The sequence below is a fragment of the Pleurodeles waltl genome, chromosome 6 (assembly GCF_031143425.1).
Source record: "Pleurodeles waltl isolate 20211129_DDA chromosome 6, aPleWal1.hap1.20221129, whole genome shotgun sequence".
In the NCBI taxonomy this organism is placed as follows: domain Eukaryota; kingdom Metazoa; phylum Chordata; class Amphibia; order Caudata; family Salamandridae; genus Pleurodeles; species Pleurodeles waltl.
This window is the reverse complement of record NC_090445.1, coordinates 1,683,043,520-1,683,063,039: the sequence shown is the minus strand read 5'-3', so window position 1 is coordinate 1,683,063,039 and position 19,520 is coordinate 1,683,043,520. Positions and strand designations below refer to the sequence as shown.

Here is a 19,520-nt window from a genome sequence, read left to right as displayed (position 1 = left end):
AGAATTCACCTTTCTGCACAGTCGCCCTAGATGTTTTGCTTATTAATAGACTGATGTTGGCTGGTGTTATAACTTATGCGATATGACACAGTCACTCGGTGTCACAATGAATTTCTTCATTCATTAGCTACAAAATATAATGTGAATTTGGTTATGCACAATTGGCACATTTAGCAATCCAATAAAACAAAGGTAAATTGATGCAGGAAGTGCACTACTGGAGTGAAAATTAAATGCCACATGTGGGCAGAAGTGCATATTTAAACCTCCCACGTGTATGACTAAGATATAGGACTTTATTTAGAACACTATTATGTCCTAGCTGGAGTTTTAAAGCCACAGCCGACACATAGGGGAGAAAAGATGCTCTGTCGTGTAGAAAACTTACTTTCTGTTACATCTGGTTCTGGGAGCTTGCATGAGGCCCAAGTATGCACAGGAAGACAAAGCTCTTATTGCTCAGCCAGAGAACATGTCACAAGGTTCAGTGCTCACCATGTGGCTGAGCATCCTTGTGGCTTACACCACACTGGTCAATCAATCAATCAATCAATCATAGTATTTATAAAGCGCGCTATGTACCCGTCAGGGTTTCGAGGAGCTGAGAGGGGGGGGGGGGGAGCGCTGCTGATTTAGCGGTCGAAGAGCCAGGTCTTGAGGAGCCTTCTGAATGCGAGGAGGTCCTGGGTCTGGCGAAGAGATGTGGGGAGAGAGTTCCAGGTCTTGGCGGCGAGGAAGGAGAAGGATCTGCCGCCGGATGTCTTGCGCTGGATTCGGGGTACGATGGCGAGGGCAAGGTTGGCGGATCGGAGTTGACGTGTTGGAGTGTAGAAGTTAAGTCTGGTGTTGAGGTAGGAGGGTCCGGTGTTGTGAAGTGCCTTGTGAGCGTGGGTCAGGAGTTTAAAGGTGATCCTCTTGTCTACCGGGAGCCAGTGGAGTTCCTTTAGGTGAGGGGAGATGTGACTTCGGCGGGGTATGTCGAGGATCAGTCGGGCGGAGGCATTTTGGATGCGTTGGAGTCGTTTGATGTCTTTGGTTGGGATGCCTGTGTAGAGTGCGTTGCCGTAGTCAAGTCTGCTGCTGACGAGGGCCTGGGTCACCGTCTTTCTGGTTTCTGTTGGGATCCACTTGAAGATTCTGCAGAGCATTCGAAGGGTGTTGAAACAGGAGGAGGAGACGGCGCTGACCTGTTTAGACATGGTGAGGGCGGAGTCCAGGATGAAGCCGAGGTTTCTTGCGTGGCTGGCAGGGGTGGGCGGGGGTCCGAGGACGGAGGGCCACCATGAGTCGTTCCAGGCCGCAGGAGTGCGCCCGAGGATGAGGACTTCCGTCTTGTCGGAGTTGAGTTTCAGGCGACTGTTGTTCATCCAATCGGCGATGGATTTTAGTCCCTCGTGGAGGTTTGTTTTGGCGGTGAGCGGGTCTTTGGTCAGGGAGAGGACGAGCTGGGTGTCGTCGGCGTAGGAGATGATGCTGAGATGATGTTGGCGGGCCAGTTGAGCGAGGGGGGCCATGTAGACGTTGAACAACGTAGGGCTGAGGGAGGATCCTTGGGGGACGCCGCAGATGAGGTTGGTGGCTTTGGAGCGGAAAGGGGAGAGACGGACTCTCTGCATTCTGTCGGAGAGGAAGGATGAGATCCAGTGGAGGGCTTTGTCTTGGATGCCGGCTTCCTGGAGGCGGGTCAGTAGGGTGCGGTGGCAGACGGTGTCAAAGGCGGCTGATAGGTCGAGGAGGATGAGGGCTGAGGTTTCGCCGTTGTCCATTTGATGTCTGATGTCATCTGTGGCGGCGAGGAGAGCAGTCTCAGTGCTGTGGTTTCGTCTGAATCCGGATTGTGAGGGGTCCAGGATGGAATTGTCTTCGAGGAAGTGGGTGAGCTGAGTGTTGACGATCTTCTCGATGACTTTCGCTGGAAAAGGGAGGAGAGAGATCGGACGGAAGTTTTTGAGATCGTTGGGGTCGGCCTTGGGTTTTTTGAGGCGGGGTTGGATTTCTGCGTGTTTCCAGCTGTCCGGGAAGGTGGCAGAAGTGAAGGAGAGGTTGATGATCTTGCGGAGTTCGGGGGCGATGGTGGCGTTGGCTGAGTTGAAAACATGATGGGGGCAGGGGTCCGTGGGGGAGCCTGAGTGGATGGTGTTCATGGTTGTTATGGTTTCTGCCTCGTCCACGTGGGTCCAGGCGGTGAGGCGGCAGTCGCGGGAGGAGACGTCGGGGGTGGGGTCTGGCGGTGGACCGGTGTTGAAGCTGTCGTGGATGGTAGCGATTTTCTGGTGGAAGAAGGTGGAGAGGTCGTCGCAGAGTTTCTGGGAGGGCGGGATGTCGTTGGAGTTGGCTTTTGGATTGGAGAGTTCCTTCACGATGCCGAAGAGTTCTTTGCAGTCGTGGGCGTTGTTGTTGATGCGTTCGGTGAAGTGGGCGCGCTTGGCGATGCGGATCCGTTGGTGGTGTTCGCGGTTGGCGTTTTTGAGGGCGACGAGGTTGTCGGGTGTGCGTTCTTGGATCCATTTCTTTTTGAGCTTCTGGCAGATGCTTTTGGAGGTGGTTAGATCGTCTGTGAACCAGGCTGGTTTTTTCTTTCCTTGGGTGGCGGTGGGTTTCTTGAGAGGGGCAAGGGTGTTGGCGCAGTCGAGGATCCATTGATGGAGGTTGATGGCGGCTGTGCTCGGGTCGGTTGCGTCGGGTGGAAGGTTGTTGATGAGGGTGCTGGTCAGTTGGTCTTGGGTGACTTTGCCCTAGCGGCGGTGGGGAGGTAGCTGGATGCGGTGTTGCTCTGTGGATTTCTTATAGGTGAAATGGACGCAGTGATGGTCGGTCCAGTGGAGTTCGGAGGTGTGGCTGAAGGAAACGTGGTTGCTTGAGGTGAAGAGGGGGTCAAGGGTGTGTCCGGCGATGTGGGTGGGCGTGTTGACTAGCTGGCGGAGTCCGAGGTTGAGGAGGTTGGAGGTCAGTGATGCGGTGTTGACGTCGTTGGCATTTTCCAGATGGTAGTTCAGATCTCCCAGGAGGATGTAATCCGGGGAAGCGAGGGCGTGGGTGCTTGCAAGGTCGGCGATGGTGTCGCTGAAGGGGGCTCTTGGTCCTGGAGGGCGGTATATGAGGGTTCCTCTGAGGGTCGTGTTGGGGTCCGTGTGGATCTGGAAGTGGAGGTGTTCGGCTGTCCTGAGGGTGTCGTCCGAGTGGGTGTGGATTTTGAGGGTAGCTTTGTGAGCGATGGCTATTCCGCCGCCGATTCCGTTGGTTCGATCTCTTCTGGTGATTTTGTAGCCGTCCGGTATGGCGATGGCGATGTCCGGAGACGAGGAGTCGTTCCACCAGGTTTCGGTCAGGAAAGCCACGTCAGGATCAGTGGTGTCGAGCAAATCCCAGAGCTCGATGGCGTGTTTTCGTGCGGAGCGGGTGTTGATGAGGATGCAGTTCAGGTGGTTGGGGTTGAATGTTTCAGTAGTTGGATTGGTCGTTCTGATGCAGGAGAAGTTGCAGGTACGGCAGGAAAAAGGTCCTTTAGTGTGCTTCGGGGATGCCCGGCAGCATTCAGTGGAGGGGCCGGGGTTGAAGGCGCGGAGTTCGTTGATCGAGTAGCGGATGCGGGGGCGCGAGGGCCAGGGGGTGTGGCGCTGGGCGCGGTCCAGGCGCGGACGGGTGCAGACGGGCTTGCCTCTGGCGCGCCTCTGGCGCGCCAGCGGCGCGCCCGCTGCGCGCGGACGCGCAGCGCCAGCCATTAAGAAGGGAGGGGGGAGGGGGGAGGGAGGAGCAGCTGGGAGGCGGGAGGCGGGAGGGAGCGGCAAATGGGGGCGCGAGGGGGGCGGGGCCGCAGGGAGGCAGCGGCAGGGAACGGGGAGCGCACAAGGGGCAAAAAACACTGAAAACGAGCAAAACTACAAGCAGTTACAATGAGAAATACGATCAGAAATACAATCAGAAATACAATAATGGCACAATACACGATCGGGGAGACAGCAATCAGGGGGGCACAAAGGGGGCAGAAGCGCCGGCGGCGAGGCGCTGAAAAAACGAAAAAGCCAAAAAACACTTACAGGACGGCGGAAGCGGCACACGGGTCAAGTGAGCCCACTAGCCACCAGGGATGAGGCGCAGGAGGATGCCTGCGGGTGGAGGAGGGCCTCGAACACGCAAACGGCAGCGTGCTCGTGGGACAGAGGCAGAAGGCAGCAGGTTGGTGCTGCGGTCGTGGGGGGCGAGCTCAGGACCTGAAACAGGTCAGAGTTCGCTCACTCGCGACGCGCAGCGCCAGCCATTAAGAAGGGAGGGGTGAGGGAGGAGCAGCTGGGAGGCGGGAGGCGGGAGGGAGCGGCAAATGGGGGCGCGAGGGGGGCGGGGCCGCAGGGAGGCAGCGGCAGGGAACGGGGAGCGCACAAGGGGCAAAAAACACTGAAAACGAGCAAAACTACAAGCAGTTACAATGAGAAATACAATCAGAAATACAATCAAAAATACAATAATGGCACAATACACGATCGGGGAGACAGCAATCAGGGGGGCACAAAGGGGGCAGAAGCGCCGGCGGCGAGGCGCTGAAAAAACGAAAAAGCCAAAAAACACTTACAGGACGGCGGAAGCGGCACACGGGTCAAGTGAGCCCACTAGCCACCAGGGATGAGGCGCAGGAGGATGCCTGCGGGTGGAGGAGGGCCTCGAACACGCAAACGGCAGCGTGCTCGTGGGACAGAGGCAGAAGGCAGCAGGTTGGTGCTGCGGTCGTGGGGGGCGAGCTCAGGACCTGAAACAGGTCAGAGTTCGCTCACTCGCGACGCGCAGCGCCAGCCATTAAGAAGGGAGGGGGAGGGAGGAGCAGCTGGGAGGCGGGAGGCGGGAGGGAGCGGCAAATGGGGGCGCGAGGGGGGCGGGGCCGCAGGGAGGCAGCAGCAGGGAACGGGGAGCGCACAAGGGGCAAAAAACACTGAAAACGAGCAAAACTACAAGCAGTTACAATGAGAAATACGATCAGAAATACAATCAGAAATACAATAATGGCACAATACACGATCGGGGAGACAGCAATCAGGGGGGCACAAAGGGGGCAGAAGCGCCGGCGGCGAGGCGCTGAAAAAACGAAAAAGCCAAAAAACACTTACAGGACGGTGGAAGCGGCACACGGGTCAAGTGAGCCCACTAGCCACCAGGGATGAGGCGCAGGAGGATGCCTGCGGGTGGAGGAGGGCCTCGAACACGCAAACGGCAGCGTGCTCGTGGGACAGAGGCAGAAGGCAGCAGGTTGGTGCTGCGGTCGTGGGGGGCGAGCTCAGGACCTGAAACAGGTCAGAGTTCGCTCACTCGCGACGCGCAGCGCCAGCCATTAAGAAGGGAGGGGGGAGGGAGGAGCAGCTGGGAGGCGGGAGGGAGTGGCAAATGGGGGCGCGAGGGGGGCGGGCCGCAGGGAGGCAGCGGCAGGGAACGGGGAGCGCACAAGGGGCAAAAAACACTGAAAACGAGCAAAACTACTAGCAGTTACAATGATAAATACAATCAGAAATACAATCAGAAATACAATAATGGCACAATACACGATCGGGGAGACAGCAATCAGGGGGGCACAAAGGGGGCAGAAGCGCTGGCGGCGAGGCGCTGAAAAAACGAAAAAGCCAAAAAACACTTACAGGACGGCGGAAGCGGCACACGGGTCAAGTGAGCCCACTAGCCACCAGGGATGAGGAGCAGGAGGATGCCTGCGGGTGGAGGAGGGCCTCAAACACGCAAACGGCAGCGTGCTCGTGGGACAGAGGCAGAAGGCAGCAGGTTGGTGCTGCGGTCGTGGGGGGCGAGCTCAGGACCTGAAACAGGTCAGAGTTCGCTCACTCGCGACGCGCAGCGCCAGCCATTAAGAAGGGAGGGGGGAGGGAGGAGCAGCTGGGAGGCGGGAGGTGGGAGGGAGCGGCAAATTGGGGCGCGAGGGGGGCAGGGCCGCAGGGAGGCAGCGGCAGGGAACGGGGAGCGCACAAGGGGCAAAAAACACTGAAAACAAGCAAAACTACAAGCAGTTACAATGAGAAATACAATGAGAAATACAATCAGAAATACAATAATGGCACAATACACGATCGGGGAGACAGCAATCAGGGGGGGCACAAAGGGGGCAGAAGCGCCAGCGGCGAGGCGCTGAAAAAACGAAAAAGCCAAAAAACACTTACAGGACGGCGGAAGCGGCACACGGGTCAAGTGAGCCCACTAGCCACCAGGGATGAGGCGCAGGAGGATGCCTGCGGGTGGAGGAGGGCCTCGAACACGCAAACGGCAGCGTGCTCGTGGGACAGAGGCAGAAGGCAGCAGGTTGGTGCTGCGGTCGTGGGGGGCGAGCTCAGGACCTGAAACAGGTCAGAGTTCGCTCACTTGCGACGCGCAGCGCCAGCCATTAAGAAGGGAGGGGTGAGGGAGGAGCAGCTGGGAGGCGGGAGGCGGGAGGCGGGAGGGAGCGGCAAATGGGGGCGCGAGGGGGGCGGGCCGCAGGGAGGCAGCGGCAGGGAACGGGGAGCGCACAAGGGGCAAAAAACACTGAAAACGAGCAAAACTACAAGCAGTTACAATGAGAAATACAATCAGAAATACAATCAGAAATACAATAATGGCACAATACACGATCGGGGAGACAGCAATCAGGGGGGCACAAAGGGGGCAGAAGCGCCGGCGGCGAGGCGCTGAAAAAACGAAAAAGCCAAAAAACACTTACAGGACGGCGGAAGCGGCACACGGGGCAAGTGAGCCAACTAGCCACCAGGGATGAGGCGCAGGAGGATGCCTGCGGGTGGAGGAGGGCCTCGAACACGCAAACGGCAGCGTGCTCGTGGGACAGAGGCAGAAGGCAGCAGGTTGGTGCTGCGGTCGTGGGGGGCGAGCTCAGGACCTGAAACAGGTCAGAGTTCGCTCACTCGCGACGCGCAGCGCCAGCCATTAAGAAGGGAGGGGGAGGGAGGAGCAGCTGGGAGGCGGGAGGCGGGAGGGAGCGGCAAATGGGGGCGCGAGGGGGGCGGGGCCGCAGGGAGGCAGCAGCAGGGAACGGGGAGCGCACAAGGGGCAAAAAACACTGAAAACGAGCAAAACTACAAGCAGTTACAATGAGAAATACAATGAGAAATACAATCAGAAATACAATAATGGCACAATACACGATCGGGGAGACAGCAATCAGGGGGGCACAAAGGGGGCAGAAGCGCCGGCGGCGAGGCGCTGAAAAAACGAAAAAGGCAAAAAACACTTACAGGACGGCGGAAGCGGCACACGGGTCAAGTGAGCCCACTAGCCACCAGGGATGAGGCGCAGGAGGATGCCTGCGGGTGGAGGAGGGCCTCAAACACGCAAACGGCAGCGTGCTCGTGGGACAGAGGCAGAAGGCAGCAGGTTGGTGCTGCGGTCATGGGGGGCGAGCTCAGGACCTGAAACAGGTCAGAGTTCGCTCACTCGCGACGCGCAGCGCCAGCCATTAAGAAGGGAGGGGGGAGGGAGGAGCAGCTGGGAGGCGGGAGGCGGGAGGGAGCGGCAAATGGGGGTGCGAGGGGGGCGGGCCGCAGGGAGGCAGCGGCAGGGAACGGGGAGCGCACAAGGGGCAAAAAACACTGAAAACGAGCAAAACTACAAGCAGTTACAATGAGAAATACAATCAGAAATACAATCAGAAATACAATAATGGCACAATACACGATCGGGGAGACAGCAATCAGGGGGGCACAAAGGGGGCAGAAGCGCCGGCGGCGAGGCGCTGAAAAAACGAAAAAGGCAAAAAACACTTACAGAACGGCGGAAGCGGCACACGGGTCAAGTGAGCCCACTAGCCACCAGGGATGAGGCGCAGGAGGATGCCTGCGGGTGGAGGAGGGCCTCGAACACGCAAACGGCAGCGTGCTCGTGGGACAGAGGCAGAAGGCAGCAGGTTGGTGCTGCGGTCGTGGGGGGCCAGCTCAGGACCTGAAACAGGTCAGAGTTCGCTCACTCGCGACGCGCAGCGCCAGCCATTAAGAAGGGAGGGGGGAGGGAGGAGCAGCTGGGAGGCGGGAGGCGGGAGGGAGCGGCAAATGCGGGCGCGAGGGGGGCGGGGCCGCAGGGAGGCAGCGGCAGGGAACGGGGAGCGCACAAGGGGCAAAAAACACTGAAAACGAGCAAAACTACAAGCAGTTACAATGAGAAATACAATCAGAAATACAATCAGAAATACAATAATGGCACAATACACGATCGGGGAGACAGCAATCAGGGGGGCACAAAGGGGGCAGAAGCGCCGGCGGCGAGGCGCTGAAAAAACGAAAAAGCCAAAAAACACTTACAGGACGGCGGAAGCGGCACACGGGTCAAGTGAGCCCACTAGCCACCAGGGATGAGGCGCAGGAGGATGCCTGCGGGTGGAGGAGGGCCTCGAACACGCAAACGGCAGCGTGCTCGTGGGACAGAGGCAGAAGGCAGCAGGTTGGTGCTGCGGTCGTGGGGGGCGAGCTCAGGACCTGAAACAGGTCAGAGTTCGCTCACTCGCGACGCGCAGCGCCAGCCATTAAGAAGGGAGGGGGGAGGGAGGAGCAGCTGGGAGGCGGGAGGCGGGAGGCGGGAGGGAGCGGCAAATGGGGGCACGAGGGGGGCGGGGCCGCAGGGAGGCAGCGGCAGGGAACGGGGAGCGCACAAGGGGCAAAAAACACTGAAAACGAGCAAAACTACAAGCAGTTACAATGAGAAATACAATCAGAAATACAATCAGAAATACAATAATGGCACAATACACGATCGGGGAGACAGCAATCAGGGGGGCACAAAGGGGGCAGAAGCGCCGGCGGCGAGGCGCTGAAAAAACGAAAAAGCCAAAAAACACTTACAGGACGGCGGAAGCGGCACACGGGTCAAGTGAGCCCACTAGCCACCAGGGATGAGGCGCAGGAGGATGCCTGCGGGTGGAGGAGGGCCTCGAACACGCAAACGGCAGCGTGCTCGGGGGACAGAGGCAGAAGGCAGCAGGTTGGTGCTGCGGTCGTGGGGGGCGAGCTCAGGACCTGAAACAGGTCAGAGTTCGCTCACTCGCGACGCGCAGCGCCAGCCATTAAGAAGGGAGGGGGGAGGGAGGAGCAGCTGGGAGGCGGGAGGTGGGAGGGAGTGGCAAATGGGGGCGCGAGGGGGGCGGGGCCGCAGGGAGGCAGCGGCAGGGAACGGGGAGCGCACAAGGGGCAAAAAACACTGAAAACGAGCAAAACTACAAGCAGTTACAATGAGAAATACAATCAGAAATACAATCAGAAATACAATAATGGCACAATACACGATCGGGGAGACAGCAATCAGGGGGGCACAAAGGGGGCAGAAGCGCCGGCGGCGAGGCGCTGAAAAAACGAAAAAGCCAAAAAACACTTACAGGACGGCGGAAGCGGCACACGGGTCAAGTGAGCCCACTAGCCACCAGGGATGAGGCGCAGGAGGATGCCTGCGGGTGGAGGAGGGCCTCGAACACGCAAACGGCAGCGTGCTCGTGGGACAGAGGCAGAGGGCAGCAGGTTGGTGCTGCGGTCGTGGGGGGCGAGCTCAGGACCTGAAACAGGTCAGAGTTCGCTCACTCGCGACGCGCAGCGCCAGCCATTAAGAAGGGAGGGGGGAGGGAGGAGCAGCTGGGAGGCGGGAGGCGGGAGGGAGCGGCAAATGGGGGCGCGAGGGGGGCGGGGGCCGCAGCGAGGCAGCGGCAGGGAACGGGGGAGCGCACAAGGGGCAAAAAACACTGAAAACGAGCAAAACTACAAGCAGTTACAATGAGAAATACAAACAGAAATACAATCAGAAATACAATAATGGCACAATACACGATCGGGGAGACAGCAATCAGGGGGGCACAAAGGGGGCAGAAGCGCCGGCGGCGAGGCGCTGAAAAAACGAAAAAGCCAAAAAACACTTACAGGACGGCGGAAGCTGGTGTTTCCATGATTGCCAGGAGGGGTGTTCTGGGACTTGAGAGGAGATTTTGGGTGGAGTGAGTTCTACACTGGACAAATGATGTCAAACTTCGTCTTCTTGGTCCTTGCCTGTACCACATATGAAACCACTAACAAATGGTGGGGGTGGAGAAGTGTTAGGGGGGTCAGGCAGCTTCTGACTGAAAGGATGTTTGCTCCTTTCAGTCTGAAACCCTTTGGATGTTTTATTGATGTCCTGGCATGAGTCATTTCTCTATCCTGGTGTCGGGGAAGTACTTGTTGCTTTGCGTGTCCACTTTTGCTTTAAACCTAAGCTTCAACCAATAGCTGTAAAATTGCCAGGGAAGCTGTCTTTGCCTGTGGTTTTTTTACTCCCAAGTGGGAGCCCATTAAAGGAGTACTTGGCACCTTTCGCGTGTACTCCTAAGTGACCCTGTAGCTAATGAGAGGAGTCCCCTTTCCTCAGGCAATCAAGAGCGAAACTTGACAGACCTTCACAGTAGCTTGTCCTTCACAGATTATGTCACACACAAGAGTACCTAAGAAGTTCACATAGTTGAATGCTCAATGTATAAAAGTGGACCAGACAAAATGTTGAAGTAAAGTTTGTCTCCACTGCAAAAGTTGCTGAAAGCTTTCTGTCACTTTGAATGCTGAGTTGCATTTTCCTGAGCATGCTTGGTGAATAAAAGTCTATTTTCAAATTTCTGTCTAGGAAACAGTAGAATCGTGCTTAAAAGTTATTTCCACTTTTTATAAACAAAATTAACTTCAATGTAGTTTTGTTGCATCTGTTGTGGGCAAATAAAATGTGTACTTTGTTTTGCCTAAAAGACAAACAGAATTAAATCAGGCAGCCTTCGCTAGGCTGGAATTAGTATTTCGAAGAGGCCCATGGTGTTGGTCTGCTAGAGGGCAATTCAAATCCTTGTAAAGCAAGGAACCATGACCCCTAGGTTGTGTGAGCCATTTGGGAGGTACAAGAACAGATGCTTTTGCAATGGCCTTCAGAAACATTCTACCTTTTCACAAGAAGATCCCAAATTGGGACTGAAATGAAAAGAGAGGTCTCTCAAACGTTTGTCTCTGTCCACAACAAGAGAGGAAGCTGTTTCAAGAAAAGAGGGGGAGTCTTCCCTCGTTTACACAGGGTATATTTGGGAGGGGAACGTAGGACTCCTGAGGGTTGGCCTGACTAGTGTCATTTTGGAAGTGGGACCCTGGGACACTTTCCAGTATGGTGAAAAAGGACGTTCTGAATAAGGGGATTTGGTGGGAACTCTGTCAACATTGGACTTTGAGAATTCTCCAGTCTCCGGGTAGTGCATTGCAAACAAATGCATCTCACACCCACTCCCGGACTTGGGAGATCATTTCAAGAAAAGAAGAACCCTGCTTTACCCGCTGAGCACCATCCGGTGAGGATTAACCAGCTGATAATTAAGAGTCTTACTAATGTATGGTAGGTTCCCACTTAAAAAATAGTAATTTAGAGGCATCCAATTGCCAGTTATTCAGTAAAGTTCCTTAAGAAATTGGAAAGGTACGCCAGGATAAGTGATTCAATTTAAGATTTATTACACAAGAGTGAATTATTCCATATTATACAGCGGACGAACGAATCATAGAACAGAGTAGATACTCAGCCAACACATGTTTCGCCCTGTGGGGTGCATTCACCAGGGGTTTCTCAAGGCATGATAAAGATACATTTGTGGCTTCTAGTAATGGACTGAGTAATTATTGGCAACACAAGTAATCCGTGTAGTAACTAAAGCAACTTAGCCAAAGAGGTTCGGTGAGTCGCGTCCGTCGCCATTATAAGAGTCAACTGCATTGGACCATGTGGGAGCCCTGGCTAGAGAAAAACCCACTGCCTGGACCGTCCCGATGACCTTGGTGCTTCAAGAGAGACCAGGAGTAACATTCCCAGGAGTACCAAGAAGTAGTGGCAGAAACATCTCCTGGAGCTGGAGTCCCAGAGAAGATTGACAGAGATTATTGATAGGACAGGTTATGGAGAAATTGACAGTTCCTCAACTTTAGCAGTCTTTCTCTCAGTAGGTTTCCGTGTCTTGAGAGAGAGAAAAGGCAGTAGCTATCACTTGCATTCAACCTGCATGTTTACCCTAAAATCCCAGGTCCTTAGCATTTGGCTGTCAGGGAAACACCTCCTCATTCTGGTTTTGGAAAGTGAGAAATACAAGGCAGTGGTCACCTCCTGCATCCAACCTGAAAGTTTTTAAATGTGCCATTCCCACCTCCCTAGTTTAAAAAGAGAGTACCAGTGGGTATAACTGGTAGGGGCTAAGAGTCATATCCTCCTCTTGGTAGTGGTTGGGATAGAAGAAGAGTGTCCAGTGAAAGGGAGATTCACATTGGGTTATGACAACTAATGGGTGATCGCAACCCGACCTCTTCTTAAATTAGGCTTCTCCCCATTTGTTCTTGTATTTGTTTTGAAACTGGAGCTTGAGACATGGGATGCAGTTTGACCATGTTGAGACTGTAGTGTGCTGTAGGTGATAGTGGAGTCAGGGCCTATTTCCTCTCCAACTGATTGCCACCACAGCCTGGCCTGCAGAAATCCACTACAGCAAACCAGTGCAGGGGTTGTAGCTTGGTCAATAAAATTGGGGGATGGATGGGTGGGTGCGAGTTTCAGACTTTCCAACTTATAATGTAAAATTTCCAAGCCACTGTACCCAACTATATTCCAGAAATTACATTTATTAGGGGGGTTTAAACCTCAAACCAGTCCTGCACCCGAAGCTATACCCCTGACCCAGTGTTAGGTTGTACGTTCATCACTGACGGTGGTGTCCATACGCCCATTCACTTGGAATGGCATTGGCTTCCCAGACCATCCAGTCCTTAACCAGGATCCCAACCTTCTACTATGTAAAACGCCTGGTGTTTGTATGTAGGGTCTGCTTTGGGATTTTACTCAGATGGTAATGACTTTTGCACTTTTAATGTTCCTATGGGCATCTTTATTGTGCATTCAAAAATCGATATCTCTAGAGCCCTAATCCATTTTTAACAGTTTTGTGTCATTTTGCTTATTGAAGTGTTCTTTATTGTTATACATTGGTGTGGGAATTGTGTGTGTTTTTGTTTAACATTAATGTTGTTTGGTACGGCTTGAACAAAATCTCCCACCGCCAAAAAACAGAATAATCAATTTTTACTGGCACACACCACTTCAACTGAAGTAGGTCTCTGAAAAGCACATTAAGCCCAGCTATCTGTTTGGATGGTTAAACCAGTATTAAATCAATCATAATCAATGACGTGAATAGTTTTCTGATTTGAGGGGCCAAGTTATGCATCCTGCAATTTATTTCCATGTGTCATGTGTATTGAAATCCAAGCACTCTGCAGAAGATTCACAAACATCTCATAATGGGAATAAACCATTTTCCCTGATGGGGTGTGCTGGGAACTTCCGGGACCAAAAAAGAGCATGAGAAAATTGGGTGATCATGGTCTCTTCTTCTGTAACTTGGTGGTTTGCTGAGGTATTGTAAATCTTAAAAGAAGCATGGCTCACTACCACTTGTAGAATGCTTTGCAAAAGAAGAAACTTGTTAGGGAACTTGAGTAACAGTAAGAAGTAGACTGAATTTGAAGAATATTTGGAGCACTCTTCTACAAAGGGTAGAAGATAAAGTTGGCGAAAGGAAAGAATGGATGAGAATGGTTAAGAACAACAACAAAATACATCAGGTGGTCCCTTATCACCAACTTTGCATGTTGGCTGGTGTTCTCAAAATGTTTCTCTTTTATTGTATGGTGTTTTTGCAGTTTCTTGGCAAGGCTGGTGTCACTGCATTACCTTGTAGTTGTGGTGGTCTGCACATTAGTTGAACATAACAAAGTTATGTTGATGTATAAACTCCATGAAACCTCATAGCACTATAGCTTTAGAACTCACACTAGAAAAGGAGTTTCAGAAAATATTGCAATGCTTGGAGACATTAAGGATTTAAGTGGTAAGCACCGACCATCAGAAGGGAACATGACATGATGCCACTGGGCCTGCAAAGTGGCAACTATGGAACAGAGAAGAATGTGGCAAGGCAATTTGAGTTTAGTACGAGATGCTTCTCTACCGGACGGTCACTGGAGAAACAAGGTTTGTGGCAGACCACTTCTGGGGGTTTAGGTGGGACCATGTACAAGCAAAAAAGAGAGTGACATGTTCTTTCCGTGTCTGTGTAATAGCCTTTAAAAGCAAAGCATTGAGGCAAGCAATGTGAACCTCCAATGAACTGGCCTTTCACACAAGAGCTCCTAAGTGCAGCATGGGGACACTAAGGACCAGATCTACAACAAAGTGGTGCATCGGTCCCAATGCGCCACTTTTCATGCGTCGCCCCTGCCCCACCTAACAACACCACGGTTGTGCCATATTTAAAATACGGTGCCCCATGGTGCTCGTTTTCATAATAGCGTCATAATTTATGATGCTATTGTGGCACTTTGCTGGATTAGCGCCATAAATTATGGCGTTAGTGCAGCAAAGCACTAGTGAGGCCCAAAGGTTACTATGCGCCCATCACTTTAGCGCCTTCACCGAGGAGGTGTTAAAAATTACAGAAAATATGTTGCAGTGAAATCTTGTAGATTTCACTGTGCCATTTTTTTCGGCCTCCCTGTGTGGGAATGCCCCCTGGCATACATTATACCTGCCGCAGGTATAATGTGGCGCAAGGTGTTACAAAACATTGTGCCCCATTGTAAATATGGCTAAGGAGAATGGCCTCCTTAACGCCACATTAACATAAACAAGCATTTGCAATGCACAAGGGTCTCGCATTTGTCCGAGTTACAGCTATTACCAGTTGTAAACTCCCAACCTGATTTTTCTTGCGTTAAAAGAAAAAAACAGCGCGATCACACTGCTACAGTTCACTCGTAATAATACCTATCGGCAAAAGTGCAATTATGAACGTAACCGGCAAAAGTGCAATTAACTGTGTAACAGGGTCGATAGTATGCAAAACGCTCGACTTCTGCCAAGCGAGATCACGCTGCGAAAATAGAGAAAAAGTAGTCCATAAACCTGACAGGAAACACCGAGCCTCGCATGTTTTCTGTACTTGGTCGCTGCGCTCGAGGAGGGCTAACCACCGGAAAAGGCATGACTTATGCGTGCCTTCCACTAATCAAAGCATGCAGATTTTAACAGGCAAGCCAAAGTGCCAATGAAAGACACTGACGTGACATCGACGGGGCTCCGAGCCCTTTTCTAATACCTAAAGCATCCAGCTAGCGATACGCATGCACAAGCGCATGCGACGCAGGCTCGACCCTAAAAAATGACAGCAGTGTGGGGCTAAGAGTCGCTAGGGTGTTGTAAGTCTGGCTCTACGTATGAGCATAAACAAGCAGAGGATACATAGTCATTCTGTCCAGGTGTCTACTTAGCAGCAAACGTATGATGTAAAGCAATGTGGCGGGCCTTCTGCCCGATCATGTGATGATCATGAGATGTTCATGTACATGAGGGATCTGTTGTGGAGCAAATTCTGCAGAAGATAGTGGAGGAAGTCTTAGAGGCAGGTCTAGAGATGTAGAAGTGGGATTGTGAGTGAGTCTGTTAGGGTGCTGTCAAAGGGCAGGAATGTGATGAGACTGATCCTGAGAATTCTCTACTCATGAAGGGACAGCAAAGCAATATAGGCTGAACTCTGAAGAGCGCCGAAGAACTTTCTACATATTTCTGAACACAAACTGTTTTCATGATGAAGTCCAAACTGAGGTAGAGTTTGCAGGAAGGTTTACTGGCTCCGTTGGATATAAAGCACTTGTAATACGTCAGACAGGATATCTGCCAAACTCTAAGCTCCTTAGTTCATCCCTCTGATTCGTAGCACATGCAATAAAAGTGAAAACACAAAAATAATGAAACAGCTGTAGACTGCTGCCAGGTGAAGTGCCTATTCCAGGTCCACCAGCGCCTGCACACAAAAGAATCTTAATCCAAGTGAGTGGTATTTAATTCCTGCTTCATGAAAGCTACATAGAAAGTGTACTGCTTCTAATGCTCAATTACATCCAGGCTATGCTATTGCATCCAATTTTATCACAGAATATGCAAAATTTCAATGGGCTTTTCCAGACTTTATAACTACAGAACAATACCATCTATTAATCCAAACATTATAAAAATACACATTTTTACCTTGATTTACGGAAGTCTAAACATTTTTCGTAAAGTTTACCTGAAGATTTGAATGCAGTAAGTTCAACCACCTACAAAAAAAATAGACGGCAATAAACATCAGATCATTTGTGATTTGTTACTACTAATTAATCAGGGCAATCGCCAAACATACAATCCACTGACAATTGCACGCATTAGACAGCAATTTAAACATATTTGACCGTATCATGACGCCACTGTCGGGCGCAGAAGGGACGTGGGAGCTCCGGTTTGGCATCTTCCCTGCAGACAGACACTTGAATGTATGTTTTGCTGAAAGCTGAGCCCAGAAACACAGGGCAGTGACTGGCTCTTTGTTAGGGCGACCAGATTTTGAGGATTAAAAACCAGGCCAGGTCAGACATAAAAGAAGGACTAAATACTTTACTCTCAATTTGACTTCTGGCCTGTCCCGTTTTTTTGCGTAGCTTTGTGAATGTGTGCATATACGTGTGTGTATATATATATATATATATATATATATATATACGTATATATATATATATATATATATATATATATATATATATATATATATATATATATATATAGATAGATAGATATGAATACACACACATACATACATTTACAAGACTACATATATAAAATTAGCTTTGGCTTGACCTCCCACCCTGCAGCCCCAACCCGCCCCCACCCACCTCTCTCTGCCCCGCACTCCGTCTCTCTGCTGTGAGCAGTCAGGATTGTGTTGACTGTTCGTAACAGAAAAATTACATGAATTATTTCATACTTTGTAGGCCTCTGTTACAGGAGAGCATACCTTTAACATGTGCTTCCCTAGATGATCTGACCTTTGTCCCAAAAAACGGGACATTTGTTTAATGATCTGACCTTTGTCCCAAAAAACAAGACATTTGTTTAATGATCGGACCTTTGTCCCAAAAACTGGGACATTTATTTAAAATTAAGAGAAGCGTCAAAGTCCTCTAAAAACTGGGACTGTCACCCTACTCTTTGTGTTTCCGAGCTCTGATGTCAGCAACACATGCATTAAGGCAAAATAAATGTATGTGATGAAGATGCCACAAAGACATATAAAGACCCTATCCGCGTTGGCAGAGCACAGAAAATGGCATCATGATATGGGCCATGGCAATGTGTGCACCGATATAGATGCTACTGCCCCATCAACCCCCATCTCCCTGGCCTTGCTCTGCCTTGGTAGTTTCTTTCTCCTGCTCCTGAGGTCTCCTTTCCCTTTGTGTTTTTGCTTTGTATTTCTAGAACTACAATGCCTGCAGGTGTCAGTTTTGCCCATTAAAAATACTTGAAAAAAAGAATAAAAACATCAAATCAGGACGGGGACATTTCCACATATGTTGAACTCAGGCTGTGGGTTGTAGTTGCTGGTTGATTTGGAAGGTGTCAAGATTGGTGCAGAAAGGGGCTTTTTGACATGATGTGAAGATGTGCACAGGTAGACGGTCTTCCAGAGGAGCCAATGTTAGTTTATTTCTCCAGCTATACATGTTATGTTTATATCAAGTCACATAGCATCAGTCCTCCTGTGGCACCATGACTGATGACTGTTTACGCTTTTGTTTACAATCTTGTCCTTCATTACTCTCAGTATTTATTTTCTTTTCCTATTTGCCAACTTTTGTGCGTTGGGCCTGCTGTACTATTCAATTCCCAAACCACAGATGTGCAATTTGCTCGCTGACTGGTTTGAGAATTTAGAATTAATTTTGCAGTCTCAAGTAGGGACTTGGCAAATTGGCATTTTCATGGGAATGGAGGCGGGGTCACAAAAGAACCTTCTTAATGAATATCAAGTAGGTTGCACTTTGTGACCATGACTGGTGACTGTTTACGCTTTTGTTTACAATCTTGTCCTTCATTACTCTCAGTATTTATTTTCTTTTCCTATTTGCCAACTTTTGTGCGTTGGGCCTGCTGTACTATTCAATTCCCAAACCACAGATGTGCAATTTGCTCGCTGACTGGTTTGAGAATTTAGAATTAATTTTGCAGTCTCAAGTAGGGACTTGGCAAATTGGCATTTGCATGGGAATGGAGGCGGGGTCACAAAAGAACCTTCTTAATGAATATCAAGTAGGTTGCACTTTGTGATGTTCTGTGATTGACTGAGAATGTAAGGATGGAGTCCTGCAAGTGGCAGCAGACCTGCATCCCTGCATCTGCATTCCTAAGTAGGGAAGCAGTCCATGAGAGAACCTGGGGCTGCCTACCCAACACCCAAAGTGAAATCAGTAACTGTTCAATGCTTTTTGACGGATACATTTCATTACCAATCCCAAAGAGAAGGGTGCAGCTCTTTCATACCCACACCTCTCTGGATCACAAAAGCCGCTTTTGAGTCAGAATTCATTATTTGACTTGTAAAAGAGCATTTTAAAAAGATGTTTGGTGGGCACTAACTCTATGTTTTTGTTTTTATCTCAGGCTTTGCATCCCTGAAAAACCTTTGTGCATGATCCCCTATGTTTAGTGTTAAGTTTGCATAGGGATGTAGAAGTATCTCTTTATATTTAAGGCTCATTGAGACATCACACACCTGAGAGTCAATCTGAGGAATAATAATTTGTACCGTTTGCACCAGGGGTTTGCGCTGGAGCTCACCAACTGAGGTCAACTGCATTTTAAGAGAATGAGCTATGATTGTTCTACTGTTCTTCTCATGGAAATATTAAATATGTGTTCCTATTCTTCAGTGGAGTAAACCTAGTTCTAGCTGCAAATTATTCATCTTTGTTCATTCAACTGCTCTCTGAAGGAGTCCAAAAGTAAAGGACCGCTCTATGTTTTAGTTTTATACAACATTAGTGTCCATGTGTTTGGCGTCAATATCCGCGGCACAAGGAGATGAACATCAGACTAGCTTGTTGGTGTGGAGGTATGGCCATGCCAATGCACTTCAGTTTATAGGTTATCCTTCCTGTGCTTCCCAATAATGCCAGCCTACCGATAGAATATTCTTTAGAATCTTAATTCACTGCATTGTAATCTGCCTAATCAACTAAAAACCAACCATTCTGAGCTGGGAGGACTTGGCATAATTGGAAGAAGGGACATACGTACCCGAGAGTGCACCAGCACAGTGTGGGTGTCAGTCCAACTAATCAAGACAAGCATGGGTAACACAGAAAGAAATGGCTCACCTCCTCCTCCTCAACCAGGAGAAGGCAATAGAGTGAATGGATTAATGAAGACATTTCAGTGACCAAGTACAGATGTACCAGTCTTAATTTACAAAGGAAATTTGGTCATCGATAACTAGTAAAACCGAGCTGCACCAGGTTATGTTCTAAGCAACTCTAAACTGTAGTGAAATGACTCTTACGTGGATGCATGTGTTTAAAAATAGCATTTAAGATAGCTACCGACAAAAAAATTCCAGAGATGAATGCCCTCCACAAGACAAAATCCTTATGGAG

At 50.5% G+C, this 19,520-nt stretch overlaps 1 protein-coding gene across 2 annotated transcripts in view; it reads right to left on the bottom strand.

Moving 5' to 3' along the window:
* ADGRD2 (adhesion G protein-coupled receptor D2) overlaps positions 1-19,520 on the bottom strand; it is a 386,891-nt gene that overhangs the window by 10,435 nt on the left and 356,936 nt on the right. Inside the window, exon 25 of one of the 2 annotated variants that reach the window (XM_069241720.1) lies at positions 16,121-16,151. In XM_069241720.1, the coding sequence (XP_069097821.1) occupies positions 16,121-16,151 (31 nt within the window). Of the gene's footprint in view, positions 1-16,080; positions 16,152-19,520 lie in introns of both variants that reach the window. The other variant, XM_069241719.1, reaches the window with a different exon arrangement.